The sequence below is a fragment of the Enhydra lutris genome, unplaced genomic scaffold (genome assembly GCF_002288905.1).
Source record: "Enhydra lutris kenyoni isolate GAN:26980312 unplaced genomic scaffold, ASM228890v2 scaffoldscaffold14, whole genome shotgun sequence".
Lineage (NCBI taxonomy): Eukaryota > Metazoa > Chordata > Mammalia > Carnivora > Mustelidae > Enhydra > Enhydra lutris.
The window spans coordinates 20,346,174-20,366,927 of record NW_019154098.1 but is presented as its reverse complement, the minus strand read 5'-3'; the positions used below and the strand labels follow the sequence as shown (position 1 = coordinate 20,366,927).

The window sequence follows — 20,754 nt, the reverse complement described above, 5'->3', positions numbered from 1 at the left end:
GTAAACAAAATTCTAGATGCCATCTACCAACTCTTCTTTCTGTTTAACACAGTATATTGCCTAGCACAGCATGTATTTTCAAAAACATTTGCTGACTGTTAGTTACAATTACAAGATGAAATGACTTTTGAAGCATAGCACTCAACAGCTATTAGCTAAATAAATTAATAAACATACATTATAGTAAAAAGTTAAATTTATTAATGAACAAATTATCCCTGGAGGGAACTGTTTTCTGTGTATCACATGGCAATAGAAAAAGGAATAAAAAATAACTGGGCTGTCAGACTTCCCCAAATCAAGTTTTAGTTGGCTTCCTGAAATCTGATACACTACTATTTCCACATTGCAACAGGTATGAGGAACATGCAAAAAAAAAAAACTAATTAAAACAAACAACTAATCTTGGGTTGTCTTCCACTGGTTATTATAATAAATCATATTTGTGTATTATATAACAAATATATACATATATAGTCTCAAGAAATTTCAAGTACCATGGACTCAACAATGATTTCACAGTCTAAACATTTCTTTAAGAACAAAATGTCACTAGGTAGTTTTATAATATTTGTTAAAGTATCTTACCTTATTTTTTCTGTTGTCATTGTACTTGATTAAGTCTAAAATGAATGTTAAGACTTCTTTGGGACAAAGGTTGTGAACATCTCTCAATAAAGCCATTGCAACTGGCATAGTCTACAAAAAAAAAAAAAAGAAAAGAAACTTTTTAAGCATATAACCTCTTCTGTTACTACAATTCATTTTAGTATATGCAGAAAAGGGTTACTCCAGGGCTGACCTAGGTATCTGGATGGCGCTTAACCCTCTAATTCTCACCCCTTCTCACTGGGAACATGTGACACGTTGCAACAGAGAGCAGAGTAACAAACCAAGGGCGGAGTAGTCTGTAGCCTGTGTGCCTATGTCTTCATTTGGTGAAGTAAAGTATATGACATATTAATTATATAAATGCAGTTCTGTGTCTTACAGTGGAAAAGGAATGGGTTTTAACACTAGAGAGACTATTCTTCAAGTCCTACTCTACTACCAAGACGATTATTTTAGCCAGCTGCCTAGTTAAGAGCCTTGCTTCCTCACAAACATGTTTAGGATCAGATGATACAGTGTCTGGAAGCATGCGACAGACAGGAAAGACATCATGAGTCTGAGAGACACTGATTCTGCAGTACCACCCCACTCTCAACCTAAAGAAAAATGGTATATTACCTAAAATCCAGCCTAACTTTTCCCTTTCCAGATTTTCACAGGGAATTTTCCTAAAGAAGTGGAAACCTGACTCACACAGTGGTAACCTTTACCAGTAAAACCAAGCTATTTAAACTCAAGAAAGAACCACAGATGAAGTCATCACAGTCCTCAGTACCCAGGGAGATCTGGACTATGCTCTCATCTGATTCAAACTAACAGCATCTTCCAAACTGCAGGACAAAAAGGAGGGTAAGCTCCTTTGCTTGCATGAAGGAGTAGAAGCGATAAGACCGTCAGTGTTACCACGATATATAACAAAAGACAGTGTTCGTGCCCTAAGAATGGAAGGAAAGGCTCTTTTCCACAGAAATACCTGTCCTATGCCTGTTCTGCCCTTAAGGAACTCAGGTTTGACTTAGAGTAATCTTTTCTCAGTCTTTTCTGGCACCAAAGTATTATGTGAAAGAAACTGGTCTACAAGCATTACTTTTCCAACTTTTTTGACTGCAACCCACAGTAAGAAATACATTTACATCCCAATCTACACACACACCAATGTCATGTATACTAATTAAAACCACAAACACTCTATACCTACCCTTATAAGATATGTTGCCTTCTGAAACTGCCTACTATTTTATTTAAAAACAAACAAACCAAAAATTACAAATCGATCTCATCCCTCTCACTAATGGGACACACCTCCCAATATAAAACACAATGTAAGGTATACGGACACAATGGCACAATGAAGGGAACATTCTGGGTAGACAGAGAAATCAACTTGTCTCCATACCATGGATTAGTGAAATGGCAAGAGAGAGCTGAGCAACAAGTTAAGTACTAGAGAATGTTCAGTCCTTTAAAATGACATGCCACCTAGAATTCTTTGATCACACAAATATTGGCTTTCCCAAAACCTGGTTCATCCTGAATCTGTTCTGCTGATGAAATTCGCTCTAATTATATCATGACTTCTATTTTCAGTAGGTATCTCCATGTGGCTGGGTAATCTTTTCCTTCTCCCACTGTCACATATAAATCTCACCTTACCTAACAACCCCCTCAACATCTATCATTTCACCCACTTCCAATTTGCTTTCCACCTGCCTCAGAAAAAGGAATGTTCTTATCTTTTCTAAAATAAACCTCCCAACTGCGTCCCACCCACTCCTGTATCTTTAGAATTGACTTCGCCTTCTCTTTTTTATATTTACTTGCTCCCACTTGAATATTTCATCTCACCCTTTCCACAGATTCCTTTCTCTGTGCCAAACATGCCTCAAGTTTCTTCTTCCTTTATACAAAACTAACCCACTGCTTTATCCATGACATGTCTTTCTCCCACTCCTCAACACCAAAATCATTAAATAGGCTTTGTTAGTTTTTTCTACTTCAACTTCATTCCTCTCTCTAGTTTGATCTACTTAATCTGAACTCTGCCTTTATTACATATTTTGTTTTTTTTTTTAGGAGAGCATATATACATATATATATATAGAAAGAGAGAGAGAGACAGACAGAGAGACAGAGAGGGGAGGAGGAGGAGGAAGAACAGAGGGAGAGGGAGAAAGAGAATCTTTTTTATTTTTATTTTTATTTATTTGTTTGACAGAAATAGATCACAAGTAGGCAGAGAGGCAGGCAGAGAGAGAGAGAGAGGGAAGCAGGCTCCCTGCTGAGCAGAGAGCCCGACGCGGGACTTGATCCCAGGACCTGAGATCATGACCGGAGCCGAAGGCAGCGGCTTAACCCACTGAGCCACCCAGGTGCCCCGAGAAAGAGAATCTTAAACAGGCTCCACACCTAGCACAGAGTCTGATGCAGGGCTCAATTTCACGACCCTGAGATCACAAACTGAGCCAACCAAAATCAAGAGGTGGCTGCTTAACTGAGCAAGCCACCTAGGCACCCCTGCCTTCATCTTCATCATCATTATCATCATCATTAATATATATATATATATAAGTTTTCTATCTGATATAGTGTAAAAACACTTTATATATTTGGTCTATTTGATTTTTAAAAAGGCAAATTTTACAATTGAGTAAACTGAAGCTTACAGGGTTAAGAAACTTATCCACGTGCAAACTGCTAGTGAGAGCAGAGCTAAGACTGAAACCAGAGATGGGTACTCTACTTGTCTGTTTCAGAAGGGTTGTCCGCATTCTGGAAGGACTACCATCAGAAGGACTCACCCATACCTCCATCCCCTATATGAGCAACCAAAAGGTCAAATTATCCATTTCTGTTTACTTTAGTATGAATGTTGATAGCTACTTACACACAGCTCATAATCTCAATGAATAATCAATTAAAATTTGGGGAACATTTTTTTTTTTAAGATTTTGATTTTGAGAGAGAAAGAGAGAGAGAGCATGAGCAGGTGAGGGGCAGAGTGAGAAGCAGACTCCCCACTGAGCAGGGAGCCTGAATCGGGGCTCGATCCCAGGACCCTGGGATCATGACCTGAGCCGAAGGCAAACACCTGACCAAATGAGCCACCAGGTGCCCCTGGGTAACATTTTGAAGAACCAAAAATAGAACAAAGGCAAACGTTTTATAAAAAAGTAAACACACCTGTTATTTAAATAGTCCCCAAGTTAAACTGAAATACATAGATAACAGCAAAAAACAATTATAACAAAGTAGAAAGTAAACTGTACCTTTTGTAGAAAATAGCTTTGAAAGCTCATAAAGTTGTTTGTTTTTACAATGTTTGGACAAGTTTTGCAACAAAACATTCGAGTAAAGAGTGACTTCATGGCTGGTGGTCCTGTCCATGTGCTCACCATTGAATTTGCAATCTGCAAATAATTAGAATGAAGTAATTTCCATTACCACTGAAAACACATTTTTAAATAAATAAAATAGCTTCTTAAAATCTATTAATTGGATTTGTTTTCAACAATTTCAATTCTCAGAAATTTAATAACTTTAGCCTTTTATTACCATTTCCAAAAAAAATTAACTCACCTCCCCCCCAATTCTTATGTACACTTATATTTTCTGTAATTTCTAAGTTGGAGCATTCTGTTATGTTTAAAAAAAAAAACATATTTGCAAAAGGCTTCTATTCTGAGTAAGTTTGTCCTTTTCATTTAGGAAAATATAATTCTAACACTTCAAATTACCAAATAGAATCATCACCATGAATTTTAAATAAGGTTTTAAAATCTACCCTAACTGAAAAATAAGCCAAGTACAGTGCTAATGTTTAAGTCTGCAAGAATGCTCTACAGAAAAACCATATATTGCTACTGAAACTTTTAGAGTATATAGAAATTATGTCTGAAAAGAATAATTTATAATTTTAAATAACAGTCTATAATTTCATGGACCTGCTAAGAATTTAGCATGCAAGAATCACAAAGATCTTTATAAAAGCAATGAAATTATATCCTTAGCAGATGATCTATCAAAAAATACCATGTTGTCCCTCACATATCTGAGCAGGATGTAGCAATGTAACTCAATAGTGACCATTAAAGACAAAACGAATCTAACCATTATAATCTTCGGAAATGCCGGGCAAATGGATTTTAGCAGTGAGGAAGGCAGGGCGGTCACTAAATGCAAATGAACCTGTATCAAGATTTTTTTTAAATACCTGGAACCCAGTATTTCTGGCCAAATTTTTGTCTGCATTTTTCTGGTTTTTATTTGTTCTACCTTCAGTTTTTTAAAGAAAAATATTTAGTTTTCTTAATAAATAAACTTTTCTAGCATGTGAAATTATAGAACCTATCATTTTAAGTTATGTATCACTAATATTGGTTACTAAACCCAAACCAACATGAAATAACCACCACACAAACTAGTTAAGATGAACTGATTTCCTATAATATTTAACGTAAAGCACTACTCAAACTAAGGAATTTCTTGCCAAATGCATTCTGTGCTTTAACAGGATGGGTTTGGCAATTCAATAAAATGGTGAACAATCCTCTTTGAATTTAAAATCTGACTTTCATTTTGACAATAAAAAAATTTTTTTTTTTTTTAAACCTTGGTCTGACCTGGTAAAGTTCATTCTGTAGGCACAGAGGCAGGCAGAGGGGGAGGCTGAGCAGAGAACAGGATGGATGTGGGGTTCAATCCCAGGACCCTGAGATCATGACCTGAGCCAAAGGCAGAGGTTTAACTCATTGAACCACGCAGGCGCCCCGACAATTATAAACTTTTAACGCATTATCTATTTTCAGATCAAAATATTTTCCTTCTGAATCAGTCTTATTAAACATATTTGGAAAAAAGCTTTTGAGGGACCAGCTACCAAGTAAAATTAAAGACTTCAGTAAATGTTAATTCATTATCAGAGTTTTTTGGGTTTTTGTTTTTGTTTTTTTAATGCAGTAATCGCGTTTTCTTTCTACTATGCATCATCTCACCTTTGCGAGGCAGAAGCAAGCAGACATTCTTACTCGGTAGAAACACTGCTCTTGTTCTAATATGTCAGTGAGTGCAAGGCGAGATGCTGGCGTAGGGAACTTCTCCAAGGCCAGAATGGACTCCTGCTGTGCAACAACGTCCCTCTCATAGCGGAGCTGATACTGCCACATGAAATCAGCTTGCTCAAATTCTACTTTCCTCAGCACTGACATATCTGGGTCTATCCTTATCCACAGCAAAGGGGAATCAGCACTGAAAGAAAATAAAATTTTCTTTTGTTTCAAATTCATGTATTTATAAAATAAAAACTAAGCATTTATTAAACAGATTCTCTTCTCTATGTAATACTCAAGACTGCCTGAACTTTTACTGTATTTTTTTAATCACACTGAACATTCTCATTATATTTAATGTATTTCAAACTTTCTCACAATAGCTAATATTTACTAATCTTACTTAAAAGATCCCTCAAGGATAAGAAGACAGTGGTCACAAAGAAATTCCATCTCAAAATATTAATCTGGGGATTTTGATTTGTGATTATATAATGTGAAAAAAAAAGAAAGAGATCAAGTTTCCTCATTCCATGGCCTACAGCCTAACTGACTATGGCTATAAACGCCATCATTTCTTGGAATCAATCTGTGACTAAGAAATGAATTTATTTTACTAAATTAACTGATTTTTTAATACTTTTTTAAAAAAAATGTTAGATTCATGATCATCTTTTTCAAATAGCAAGTTCTGAAATCATAGTTCAGAGGCATATCATGAATTTATCCTCCCATACTTGTCAAAGTAACTCCCAGTTTAAAAAAATCTAGTCTATGGCAACACCATCATCAAAAGGACACTACCTAAAATACTACTTTAATTCACCAAATACTAGTGGGTGCTTACTACAGGAAAGGCACTTGATATAGAAAAAGTATATAAATAGCATATAAACAGCAGTAATATTTGGCAACCAAGCCAGTAAATAATTACAGATATTTAATTAAAAAAAAAAAAACCACAGAGGCACCATATGGATGAGCAAAATGAAGTCTGAGTTATAGTATTTTTAAAAATTAAACACTGCCAATCAGTATATACTACCACATAAAATTTAGAACAGTGATATTTAAATTGTATTTTGAAAGCACGGGGAGCCTCAAAATGCCCTGAAGCCTTGACCAAAGACAAAAAGAACCTGGATCATCTGAGAGTTCCCTAGAAATACAGACTATCAGGACCCACTAGTGAAGCACTAGATCAGAAACTGTATATTAAGAAGATCTGCAAGTAACTGACATACACATTATAGTTTAAGAAACACTGCACTTCTATGGACTTTCAAAGTTTTAAAAGCAGCAATTTCAACACATTTACATACTTTTAGGTGTGTGGAGTAACGAGACAAACGACAATGCATATAATATTACATCCTGAAACTTAAGTAACTTACTCCATCGCAGAAAGATCCATGTCAACTTCTTCTCCATTCATGAGTGGAATTTTTTTCTTCTTATTCCTACATTCAGGGAAAAGTTAAGTTTACAAACTGTGACATTTTCAATTCAGAAAGGAGATAAGAACAGCTGAAGTTCAAAATAAAAACTTCAGGCAATGTTGTAAGACAGCTTGAGGAAGAAGGGATAGTGAATGTAATGGAATTTAAACACCAAAAAAATCTATTTTGAAGCTGAAGGGAATGAAGTCTATGATACTGAAAGCTCTTCCTGATGAAAGCTTAACAAAAAGCAAAAATATATAGCTAAATGCCAGGTTAAAACATAGATGTACTTCTAAAAACTGGTAATCTACAATTTTATACAGAAAAGATTGATCTATCAACAAAGAAATCCTTTATAAAAAATTTGAAAAAATAACCAGGCCTGACATGAGACAAGGAGCAAGGAGCTATCCCATATGAAATGAAGTATGTGGTTAACTATAAAACATCTTAACAATATTAATTAACATGTACAACTGATCAATATGAAAAAGATTTAGGATAAGTCCTCCAAAAAGCAACTGCTTCCATGCAAATTACTCTTGAATGATAAAATCTACTGGATATACACTAAAAACCTGGGAGACTACAAATTAAAATAGGAACAGAGAACAGTCTTCCTGTGTTCCTCACACCAAAGAATACCCAAAGGACATACTGTTACTATAGAGAAAAAACCCTGAGGAAATGCTATGAAAGGGGTAGCAACAGGATGTTCCCAATTTCCAAGGCAGAAACAGAACAAAAGGAAGGGAAATTCAGCCTAAACTAAGAAAGAATTTTTGCAGAGAAAAAATGGTTTCAGGGAAATTTCACAGTCAAGTTTCTGAAGGCCGTCACAATCAACTGACATCCTCATCTGTCTGACATGACCTTAATGTAGTCATAAAACTTCTGTTCCTCAAGTTCTGATATTACTACACAATCCTCCAGCAAAGCACAAAAATGTTCCCATCTTTTTATTCAGAATACACGCTAATGGCTAACAACAGTGGTAAGAAAAAATATACTACATTGAAGATGAACGGTTGAATACTTTATTATTTTTTATTAACATATAATGTCCTATTAGCCCCAGGGGTACGGGTACTTTTTAAGGAAAATGACAATGTGCCTTTTTAAAAAACAACAAGAAGGTTTTTTGTTTGTTTGTTTTTTAAGATTTTATTTATTTATTTGACAGAGAGAGAGAGAGATCACAAGTAGGCAAAGAGGCAGGCAGAGAGAGAGGAGGAAGCAGGCTCCCCGCTGAGCAGAGAGCCTAATGCGGGGCTCGATCCCAGGACCCTGAGACCATGACCTGAGCGGAAGGCAGAGGCTTTAACCCACTGAGCCACCCAGGCACCCCAACAAGAAGGTTTTTTTAAGGGGCACCTGGTTGGCTCAGCAACTCCTGATCTTGGGGTCATGAGTTCAAGTTCCATGTTGGGTATAGGACTGCTTAAAATAAATAAATGAAGGGGCTCCTGGCTGGCTCAGGTGGAGGAGCATGTGACTCTTGATCTCAGGGTTGCAAGTTCGAGCTCCACACTGGGTATAGAGATTACTTAAAATAAATTAAAAAAAAAAAAAAAAAAGAATGTTCTGTAAAGGCATGGTGATATAGAGAAAAGGAGAAAGACAAAATAAAGAAGATGCAGGGGCTTCTTATGACATAGGTATTCAGCACCTTCCTTTATATTTAATGATCATTTCCCCAATATTTACTATAGATATTAATCCAGCGGGACTAATAATCCAAACAATTTGCCTTGAATTTTTCCTGGTTCCAAAAAAAAATCAAACTTCTATCCCACCTCCCAATGACCCTACAAAATAAAGATTCTTAAATCTAAGTTTTTAAATTAATTAATTCAAAGAATAAAAATGTCAAGAACAGAAAGCAAATAAAGAATATTTGGTAATACCAACTTGAAATAGAAGGAAGAAAAAAAGATACCAGATAATATGTTCTTTACTTGAAACTTAGGTATATATTAGGATTTTTATTTTGGCATTTTAATCCGTGAGATTTTAAGTTTAATTATCAACTGCAGTTTAAAGTTATGATTCAATGCCTACCTTCTGCTTTTGGAATGACAGGGAATATCATGTTTAAGGCTGTTTTCTTCGATTTGCAACGTATGATTGAAAGATCCATCTAACTCCTGCACTGTCACTTTAAGTGGTCCCTTTAAAAAGAAACAGTGTTCAAAGATAATGCTAGAAAAATATCATATATGTATTCTTACATGTACAGGTATATATTTCAAGATATAAAACAGTACTATGGAAGATCTGTATCAGGAAACACAGAAAGGTAGTTGGCACCAAAGGAGGGGAGAACTGGGGTAACCTGTGTCCCCTGAAATCTCCATCATAACCTCCATCATTGATAGTTTGTGTTTTCTCAATTTCCACCTTTGCAAACAAAATCTCATTATATCTTCTAATCAGTTCTCCACCCATAAGCTCTTCCTATATTGAAACGGGGAAGAAAGCAGTAAAAAAGGCCATTTGGAAAAAAATCTTACCACATATTTCTGAGTTCCAGGGGATGTATAATCTTGCTTTATTTCTAATTCCAAAACATTTCGTTTTCTATTAAATGCAAAACTTCCATAAAATTTTACCACTCCACTCTGGTCTCTGCAGAATTGTAAAGGAACTTTTGAATTCTGAGATGAATATGTACTAAACAAAATAAATGACTCATTACAGTAGGTGATAACTTTCAGACACATTCTCACCAGTTCAAGGCCTGAGAACACACTTCAGGGTAAACCAGGTGGCAAAGTATTCAAAATTTTTGTGATAACTGTTTCCCCAGATTTAAACAAAATTTCTGAAATATTAACAAATTTGTGTTTTGAAAGAAATAAAACCACTGTACTGGTTTATTAATATAATAGTGCTTTGATATGAAAAAAATGTAAAAATTGAAAAGTTCCCAGAGAGCACTTAAGTTGTGCCAACCCCTAACCACATCTAAAAGCCACCAGACTGCTACATCTAACGAGCCATCCTCCAGGCCTGTCTGGTGGATTATTCACCTCCCCCACCATCAAGCCTATTGCAATACTCACATACTAAAAAGCAATTCAAAATATGCCAAATTTTATAAGCATAAGCATATATGTGTGTATATCTCAATGATTAATAGGCACCTCAGCAGAAATGATTTACAGTTCCTAGTTATTTCTACTACTATTTAGCAACTTAAATAGTTCTTCTCCTTTGGTGTCCCAAATCTTTCTTTTGCCTCCTTCCCCTGACACATATAACCTTATTCCCTTCCCCTCCTTGGTGAGCTGCTACTGAAAAGGATACACCCACTGCTTTATTAAAGGCTGGATGTCTTTGCCAGAGACATTTGAGATGGATTTCAAAAATCCAGATGTGGAAACCAACATCTGACTCCACATATGTGACTGGAACTTCTGTGATGAAGCAGTACTAGCCAAACTTAGCAGTTTATTGAAGACCTGTACGGATGAAAAGGTCATTTAGTATGTTTGTGTAACACAATATACATTGTTTTTAATTCTGTACTATACCCACTTTGCATTATGACTTAACTATAGTCAATTACAAAGATAATACATTTCATATCTTACTATATAGGTAGATCTAGTTAAAGACTATTAGCAATAAAAGCATGCAAAGATTTAAACAGCCAGACTATAAAACTGTTTTTCCTCAAAATATAAGTCAATTTTAATGATGTCCTAGCCAAACAATGAACATTATTTTTAAGGATTATAATAACAATAATATATAACACCTATAATTTATTGTATCATGAACTTTCAAAGAAACTAAACATTTAGCAAGTTGAGAACACTCATTAAGACTTACACAGCTCTACAAGTTTCTTTATGGACCATCTCTCATTTAATATTGCTCCACTTTAAAGGTAAGGTGAAGGACAGAAAGATTAAAGAAACTTAATTTTAAGGCAAACATAAAATGCTTTAAAAAAATTACTAAAAAAATTTTTTTTCACTCACCTGTAAGAATGTTATCAGTGGAAAAAAAAAAATAGCTGACCATTTACAATACATCTTGCTTCTACTACCTCAACCACTATATCTCAACTATTTACACCAAAACTTGCTTAAAATATATGGCAGAATTTAATAGTAGCAAAAATAAACATCTTTTAGACAGGGTTGGGTTTTTTTATTGAAAACACTCGTAAGTGGCAGTTCACCCTTAATATTTTAAATAATGCTAAACACAAAATCATATATACAAATAGGTTTTACTTTCATTCCTACATTCTAATTTTATATCCATGACAATCCAGCATTAAATGGGTAAGTATTGATACTCATTCTACATCTGAGGAAACAAATGAAAAGCACTGATTACTTTGTGAGCAAACAGCTAATTAGTAACAGAATTCCTGCTACAACCCCAGAGGCCTGACTCCTATTCTACAGAATAGCATTCAGATTATACATATAGAACGTATCTTTCTTTGTAACTGTTAAGTCCTTAACTTCAATACTACTTACTTGTAGCATGAATTCCATACTGATCCTATTTTCAATCAATCTCATCACGAGGTGAGCTTTACACTGAAACATAGTGTAGTATTCCCAGGAAAGTGTATGTGGATGTTTTATTGAAAAGTGTAGATGAGATGCCGGACTAAAAATATAAACAACTGTACTTAATAAGACAAATTTGTGTTAAATAAACAAGTTTCATGGCCACATCATGATAATATAACTCAGTAATTTCTTAGCATGAGAGCAATACAAGTAGGAAACTTCTAAAAATAAATTTAACTGCAAGAAAATTACGAGGTTTCATGAAAAAACAAAGGAAAATTTTAATAAAAACACATCCAAGCTCCTAGATAAGAACAGTGTCCATATTTTCGTGCTCTCCAAATTCATCATTATAATTAATATAATTCTAACCAATATCCCAAGGTTAAACCACATACACACAAAAAATTCCAGGCGCACTACATAACAAAAACAATTACAAAAGTACTAGAAGAAGGAAAAAAATTTCTTGTCCTATTCTAGGGTGGGAAAAATCCTTAAAAAACAAACAAACAAACAAACAAAAACTAACTAAATAAATAAAATCCAGGGGACAAAGACCAGACTGACTAGGTAAAAATTCTAAATTCTGAAATGATGATGATTATCATCATGAAAAGAAAATCATTAAAGAAAAGTAAAGTCTAGTAAAAAAAAAAAATTATAACATATATGAACACTTAAGATGTTTAAAACTTTTCACTATTTTAAATAATGCTGTAGTGAATGTCTTTTTACACATGCGCAAGTATTTCTGTATGGCAAATGTCTAGAAATAAAATTTCTATTTCAACAGAGTTAGAAAAACAACTAATGAATCTAAAAATCATCTACTTTAAATGGCTATTTAATTGGTACCAACAAATTACCCTTCAAAATGACTGTACCAAATTACACTCTCACAATTAATGTGTAAGGGTAGTCATTACACTTGCTTCATAACATGGCATATCGAAATTTAAAGTATTCGTCAATTTGGCAGTTACACAGTAATATATGTATGACTGAACTACGTTTGGTAATGCTGTACATAAATAAAGGCACACACACACACAAATGGTTATGGCTATTTCTAAGAGGAACTGGTGGGAGGGAGGTATATTGCTTCCAGACTTTTTTTTGCCTTTAAAAATTAAACATATTAGAGCTAAATAAATGGGCAGAACCAAAGTAAAAGCTTTCAGTGTAAACAGTATTTACACACCATGGCAATGCCTTAATCATATGCTGGGAAACTGCCATATAGCAGGCAGTCAGGAGAAGAAAGTGAAAGGAACTAGTATTTATGAAACTTGATTTCAAGTAATCCTCACAACCAACTTGGTTAAGGACTATTACCGTCATTTTACACATTAAAACACATACACAAAAAGGTTATGCAATTTTCTATGATCACAAAAATATTGACAAAAATCCAAGTTTGCCTAACTCCAAATTTCTATGCTTTCCTATGAACTTACTCTTGTCTTGGTGACCATGCTACAACAAAGAAAAGGCTACTGGTTATACAACTTTAAATTTCTTAACCTCTGTGGTGATTTTTTTTAGACACTGGAGCAGCCTGGTTAATCTTATACGTCCACTTTTGAAAAAATGCTTTCATATGCACAAAATACAATATATAGAATTACACAGAAAACCAATTGTAATGAAATGCAGTTATAAAAATATTTAAAAATTATGATATGCCAATATATGTGCTAGTTTATTAATACATTAAATAATGAGATCTGGCAGTGGTCTATTATAGTAATATTGAGGTGGTGATAAGTGCAGAGTATTTCAAAATATCTGCTAACAATTATAACATGACAGGAAAAGATCTATGATTTCTACTGTTGACAAAGTCACAGATAGTACTGTCTGTTGCCTACTTTCATAGTTAAGGAAAATATAAAATGTCAGCTAACAATGAGGGAAAATACAGAAAAACTTTCCCACCCATTTCAATCCACATTCCTTTAGGGAATCCATGGACACTAGAACAAACAAGACTGCCTGCCAGTACCATTATTTTGCTGTAAGTGGCTGTCTTCTTTACAGGGATTTGCTACACAACACAAGGAGAGAAAGGGAAAGAAGGAAGGTAGAGAGGGAGGGAAGTAAAAGGAAAGAAGGGAAAAAGCAAAGAATAAGTAAGTGTCTAGGTAGGTGACCATTCAGACAAACAGGTATAGGTTGGATGTCCTGAACTTGAAATTACCTACTTAAGAAAATAATTGGTGGTCCATAAGCAAAATACTTGTTCCCATTATTTTTAAACCTTTCTAAGAACAGTATAATAAACTAGCATCTGGAAATCAACATGGAAAAGAGTAAAGCCTTATATTTTTTGAGAGTCTTTAATGTTTAAATCCATTTGTAGTCATCACATGCAGTAAAAACAGTAAAGTAAGGAAAGAAGTAATGAGAGTATTACCAGTATTTGTGGTTTCAATATTACATACTATTATTTTGGTCTGTGTGGGCCTCAACACACATCCCAAGTAATCCTCCAAGACTGAACCCATAATATAAGGTTTATAATACCACCTCTGAAAAGCAAACATACTTATCCTTCTCTTTTCCTCCACCAAATATGGGATGTAGTAAAACTCCACCAGTTTTTAGTTCATATGCCACTATTTTGTCTAGCTCCTAAAAAAAATAAAAATAGAAGTCAGTGCAAATTTCTTTATATATCAAATTTTAGAACTGAACTGTGATTTCTCATTTCCTGGAATCAAAATGTAAATTTCTTAAAATATGTTAAATGTGTTTACAAAGTAGTTTATGTTCTTATAAACAAAGCAGACTATACAGCCAGCTCAATAATAATGCCAAAAAGCCTTCTCTCCTTTGTGACTTCAGGGCTGGCCAGCAGCCTGCCAATTTTTCTTAATGGCTCTTCCCAACCTTCTCTGACCTGTGTTCCAAGTTCATTTATTCCTTCTTTGTATTTTGTTTCTGGTGGAGGATTTAGGCAAGTAAAAAGAAATGGAAATAAAATTATGTCAGGAATCTACCATTTTAAAACTTTTTCAGTCTTCTCTAATAGGATACAGATCAAAGCAAAAAAGAAAGTTTAAGTGGAAAAAAAAAGACAACAGAACTGTGTTACAAACTCATGACTAATTTAAATAATATGTAAGCTATATACAGAAGTGGTAAAAAATCATAGTGAAGTAGTTAAAAACCTGGTTTGAATTCTGGCTCTACTACTCACTAGCTGTGTAACTTTGACCAAAAATTTAACCTCTCTTCATTTCAGTTTCCTCATCTGTCAAATGAGAGTACTAACAAGGTACTTAGGAAAATTAATAGTTAATACTTGTAAAATGTTTACAGTAGTTCCCAAAACACTGTAAGTGCTATACGCTATTTTTGCTCTTCATTAATAGTTTTTGAAATGAAGAATGGACTCTTCCAGTTTAGATGTATAAATTCTTTTTTGGTTTAGATGTTTGAAATCCTTTACAATTATCTTTCGGCTTACTTGAGTTTAGCCTGGGATGATGAAGATACATAAAATGAGAAAAGGGGAACATGGAGGGGTTTATTTCATAAAGATATTAAAGGTTGAAATTTTCCCACTTGAGAAGGAAGGAGTTAAGCACAAGATGAGTAAAATGTATATGCACGTGAACAGAAAGGGCTAGGCAAAATACATTTGATTTTTTTCTTTTTGGCCAAACCTTTAATTAATAGGAAAAAGACGTGACAATGACAGATAGCATAAATGCACTGAAGGGCTAGCTGGCACATAAGAAGCACTTATGATGTACAAGGCATCACGCACACTACATGTATGATGTCTCATAATCCCCATCTACTCTCCTTATAAAGATGACACTGAAAAAGATTACCCAAAGTCACAAAGCTTGTAAAGGCTATGAGGCCGACTGAAAAGTAATCTGACTCCAGAAGCTGGGCTCTAATCTAAACAAATCTAAGAAGCACAGAGTTATGTTACCAATGACTACAAGGAGCTTGGATATATCTGATGACTAATTTGACGTTGAAGGAGCCTAAATACTTCCTTGCTTATTAGCAAAAGAGTCTTTGGAAGTCAACACTGACATGGAATTAGCTAAAAGAGACCATTAGTCTTACTCTGTAAAGTGATTTTCATTTTGCTGGGGAAAATTAGGCACTTTCAAATGACAGTGCTTTACAATTATGGAAAGTAAAGGACAAGTGACTTGTTGACTTCTAAATGGGAATGGATCTGGCTTTTTTACCTCTTTAATCCAATGGCGGTATTCATTAACACCAAAAGTTTTTTTCATCCAAAGTCCATAAATATAGCCAGAAATTCCCTTCAGTACCCATTCATCAGACCTATACAAAAAGTCAAAATGTATTCTTTTAATCATAAAAACTCTTAATCATAAAAATTTTCAGATAAGGCCAAAGAGGATAACAGAACACAGAGTCTGTACTTTAATGCATTCTTTAAAAAAATGAAAAATAATTTAAAAAATGTATTAACAAAATATTTGGATTAACCACTTCCTAGCAGTAAGTTCTACTTACCCATTCATTACACCTTCCTCACATCTGCTTTCCAGTCTTATTTCAAGTAATGTCCCTACATTTGCACTGCTTCCCTCCTGGCCAACTCTGTCCATACCATCCGCCTCTAAGGAAATACTTGCCCAAAGCCAGGACTGTACTGCTCAATTTGTAAATTTCACATTTGCCAATCTCATGCATAATTATCAATGGGATTCTGAGATCGAAAGTTCAATTACTTATTTTTGGTTTTTCAAGAGGAAAGGGAATTAACACAATTCATTCATCTGTTCATTCGTACACTTATCCATTCATTCACTCATTTCTTCAAACATTTTGCCTACCATGTCCCAGGCACTATTTCTTCACTGAAACTATGTTATTCTGGAAAAAATTACAAATCAAGAGAACTTAACCTCTGCCAACAACAACAAAAAAAGAAACAAACCGATATTCGTTTACCACATATAGCACAGAATGGTCACAAAAATAAATTATAATCTTAAGGGAGTTTCATGTATTTCTTCAAATTCATCTCAAGTTAATAAAAAAAAAAAAAACTATGTTCTTATCTCTTACTTCTTTCAAGTATATTAGTACAAAGGTAAACACTAACAGGAAAATACCTACATCATTATCACTACTGTAGAAGACTGTTATTTTGCCTTATACATGATCTTGACCATTACCAGTTACATTGAACACTGACATTAGAATTCTAACCACAGTTTTCTACACATTCAAGGCCTTATGTCTACAGTATTCATTCAGTTCTCTAATAAATTGTTGCTATCAAAATTCTTTTAAAAATTATAGAACTACAGTGCATTGACAGTCAAAAATTTGGAGTGAAATTTATACTCATTATTTTTCTCTAAATATACAGAGAGAAAAGAAAATACAGGAAAAGAAAACAAAATCAAACTTTCCCAATTCTTCATCTCAGTAGTTGTAAACTATGAAATTACTCACCAAGACATTCTGGATATGAAACACCCAAAAAACTGCTGTGCTAAGGACTGGGCTAAACACCTTCTAGTCAGAGGCGTCTCATCTATAATCATGGCACTATGTAACAGATTTGTGCTAGAATTTAAAAGAGATAGCTAATTATAACCAAGAAATAAATAATTATTCAGTCAAAATAAAATAATCACACTTTTAAAATAAGAGAATTCAAGTTCAACGTAAAAGAGAAAAAACAGAACATTCTTCCAAAACTTTCACCATCTTTTCAAAATTTAGGTGAAATCCATAATCTTAATTCACTTTTGCCTAAAACAAGGACTGTAATGTTTCCCACTGATCTCTGTGAAAAATCTAAGTATCTTTTTCTGTGGGAAGGGGAAATTATCATTAGCCTGAATCAGGTATGTTCATCAGAAACTGATCCTCCTATGAAGCACTCTTCTAATTTCAAAAACCTTTTCCCAATAATAACTATTAATTTTTTTTAAGATTTTATTTATTTATTTGCGAGACAGAGTGAGCGAGAGAGAGCACAAGCAGGGGCAGAGAAAGAAGGAAAAGGAGACTCCCCTGATGAGCAGGGGGCCTGATTCGGGGCCCAATCCCAAGACCCTGGGATCACAACCTGAGCCAAAGGCAGACACTTCACCAATTGAGCCATCCAGGAGCCCCCCGCCTCCCCCACTTCTTTTAAAGTAAGTTCTACACCCAGTGCAGGGCTTGAACTCACAACCTCAAGATCAAGAGTCATATGCTCTACCAAGTGAGCCAGGCAGGCACTCCTATTAATTTTTTGTGCTTCATTGTTTACTTTTAAATACACTGACCATTAAGATCTTTCTAACATACTCCAGAAAATACAGGGGCAATAATACTATTCCGCTTCTACAGATGAGAAAATATAGGCCCAGATAAGATAAAATGATTGAACCTAAGGCATAAAATTTATAAATCTGGAACTTTCCAAGGAAAGAAAGTAAGTAAGGCAGGAGCAGAAAGGAAATAAATGAAGGGCGCCTTGGTGGCTCAGTCGTTAAGTGTCTGCCTTCGACTCAGGTCATGATCCCAGGATGCTGGGATTCAGGTCCCCACCCGGCTCCCTGCTTAGTAGGAGGTCTGCTTCTTCCTCTCCCACTCCCCCTGGTTGTGTTCTCTCTCTGTCAAATAAATAAATAAAATCTTTAAAAAAAAAAAAAAAGAAAGAAAACAGACGAAGTTTTCTCTCTTTTATAATTTGCAAAGAAATTTCTGACATCAGTAAATTTTTAAATGATGCTAGGAAAAAAAGCCCATTAGACATTTATATAAGCTATATAACTTACATGATTTTTTAAAATGCATAAGAGACTAAAAAAAAAAATCTGTAAAACATCACTATCAGTTACATCTGGATAAAAGTAACAGAAGTGTTTTGGGTCACTTGGAAATTTTCTTTTTTATGCTTTTCTACATTTTGAATTTTAAAAGCATTAGATTTTCTACAAAATGAATCCTATTTAAATGAAAGGAAAAATGTTTGAAACATATCTTAAAATTGATCACGAAATAACCTGTCTTCATAACATTACCCTCATTTGGGCATTGTAAATCTTAAATACCAACCTAAAAATGCTCATGGAAGCATAAGCAGCCACTTCAACATAAGCCTCGTCGATGAATACAGTCTTAAAACAGGAGTATGGGTATCGACATGTAAGAATTTCTTCATAAAATTCAAAAACTTCATGAAGATACGATGTAGTATGTTTAAGCAATGGAAGAAGTTGAGGTAAACAAAAATGAGTAACCTGAAAATAAAAAGCAGGAAAGTTCATTAAAAGACAATGTTACCTTTAGTATTTTAAATTCCCTAAATGTCTCAATTATAAGGAAAACTTCATTCATATAAATCCTTTTCACAAACTCATGGCAATGAGGGAAAATGCTAGTGTGAAATCAGTGATTACTTTTACTGATTATGTTTATAAAATATTCACTGTACTCAGAAATTAAATTCATGATGAATTAGAAGTCTGTGAAATGCTTAGATACACTGAAAATACAACTTTGGTTCAAAATTAAAATGCCCTCTGCATTATAAGCATACAAAAGAAGAAAGATTTAAATTTCCGAGGCTTATTACAAATCCAATTTCGATTCATAAATATCTCACCTAGTGAACAGGTCCACCTTGGACACAGCCACTCAAGTGTAACATATCCTCTCATCCCATATCATGATTCTGTGCCAAATAAATGGCATCAACAACAGATCACTCTGTTTAGAATGACCTACTAAGGTTTCATGCTAGAGATTAAATCTGAGCTAATCTTTTTGAACTGGACAAAAGTTTGATAGGAATGAAGAGGTCAAGAGGACATTCTCAAACAAAGTCAAAGATAGAAAAAAATATGGTATGGTTAGGAAAATCTAAGTACCTATATCAAATATAATAAACAAACAGGAAAGTAATGGAGAAAAAAGCTAGGAAGGAAAATCAGGGCCAAATTCTACAAGATCCTGAAAGCCATACTAAAGAATTCTGATTGCTGCAGGATTGTGGAGGCAAGGAAAGTTTTTAACGTGATTAAAAATTATTCTTCTAACAGTGTTAGAACAGATTAGACACTAACATACATGAGTGATGAGGATCCATGTACGATTAATGGTCAAGGGCCCAAGGTGCATTATAATTAGCACTCCTCTTGGTACACAAACAAAACCCAAAATACTATTCATCAAAAAAAGATTCTCTTTTAGAAAGACCCACGTGACAGCAAATCTGATAATGCAGTAAAAACTATTTATTTGAGACAGAGAAAGACTAAGTGGGCTCTAAGTATTCAAGAAAAATACTTAACGATCATTTACCTTTCTCCTATCCAATGGCCTGGGAGTGGGAAAAAATTCTTCCAAAACACAAAGTAGGTACTAATCAAATATTGATTTTACAGCTAACCATTTACCAAAGATAATAAAATTCTCTGCCAATCTTATCAGCGAATATACTTTTAAGAGTCACTGTCAAGCCAGTAAAAGCAAAACCATTCATAAAATATCCTGAATATTTTCCACAAGTGACTTTATAAATCTTGTGAATTTCAGGAAAGCAAATATAAGAACATACCGAGGAGCTTACTGACAGTCTAAACGTAACTGTCAGAGATGCCCTCCATCTTGCTAGCATAACAGAAAGAAATACTATTGAGACATATAGTCATTGTGTATCTTAGCTTTATACTAAGAAATAAAAATCTAAAATTGAAAATGTTAGGGACCAAGAGTAAATAAAAAGAGATTCATTCAAATGTTACTTTAAACAGGCACAGAAGTAGAGAGAGTCAATAACCAATACATCACTTCATGAACACCAGAAGTCTCATCCTTAGGGAGGCCTAAAAGGGCTAATTGGTCTGCCAATTAATATACCATTTATAGCAAGATATGGGATGGAAAAAAACTGCAAGAAGCCTTCATGAGTGTGCTGAACAGAATTCTAAACTCAGCTTCAGCCTTATCTTTCTTCCTCTATAGCTGCTTAAGTGAGAACAAATCTTGTTCTTTAATTCTGAAATTGCAATATTTCAGATTCCAGAGATGGGACCATAACATTCATAAACATACGCCAAACAAAAAGGTGACACTAATACAAACTAGTTACATAAATCAACTCCT

General features: G+C 34.3%; 1 protein-coding gene across 2 annotated transcripts in view; it reads right to left on the bottom strand.

Moving 5' to 3' along the window:
• LOC111146579 (TATA-box binding protein associated factor 2) overlaps positions 1-20,754 on the bottom strand; it is a 91,881-nt gene that overhangs the window by 48,383 nt on the left and 22,744 nt on the right. For both annotated transcript variants that reach the window (XM_022502190.1, XM_022502191.1), the window contains exons 7-18: positions 18,703-18,887; positions 17,104-17,217; positions 15,858-15,957; positions 14,189-14,274; positions 11,599-11,734; positions 10,409-10,563; positions 9,613-9,727; positions 9,161-9,270; positions 7,052-7,117; positions 5,604-5,856; positions 3,879-4,019; positions 589-699 (exon numbers count right to left, since the gene is read on the bottom strand). In XM_022502190.1, coding sequence (XP_022357898.1) covers positions 589-699; positions 3,879-4,019; positions 5,604-5,856; positions 7,052-7,117; positions 9,161-9,270; positions 9,613-9,727; positions 10,409-10,563; positions 11,599-11,734; positions 14,189-14,274; positions 15,858-15,957; positions 17,104-17,217; positions 18,703-18,887 — 1,572 coding nt within the window. The remainder of the gene's footprint in view (positions 1-588; positions 700-3,878; positions 4,020-5,603; positions 5,857-7,051; positions 7,118-9,160; positions 9,271-9,612; positions 9,728-10,408; positions 10,564-11,598; positions 11,735-14,188; positions 14,275-15,857; positions 15,958-17,103; positions 17,218-18,702; positions 18,888-20,754) is intronic.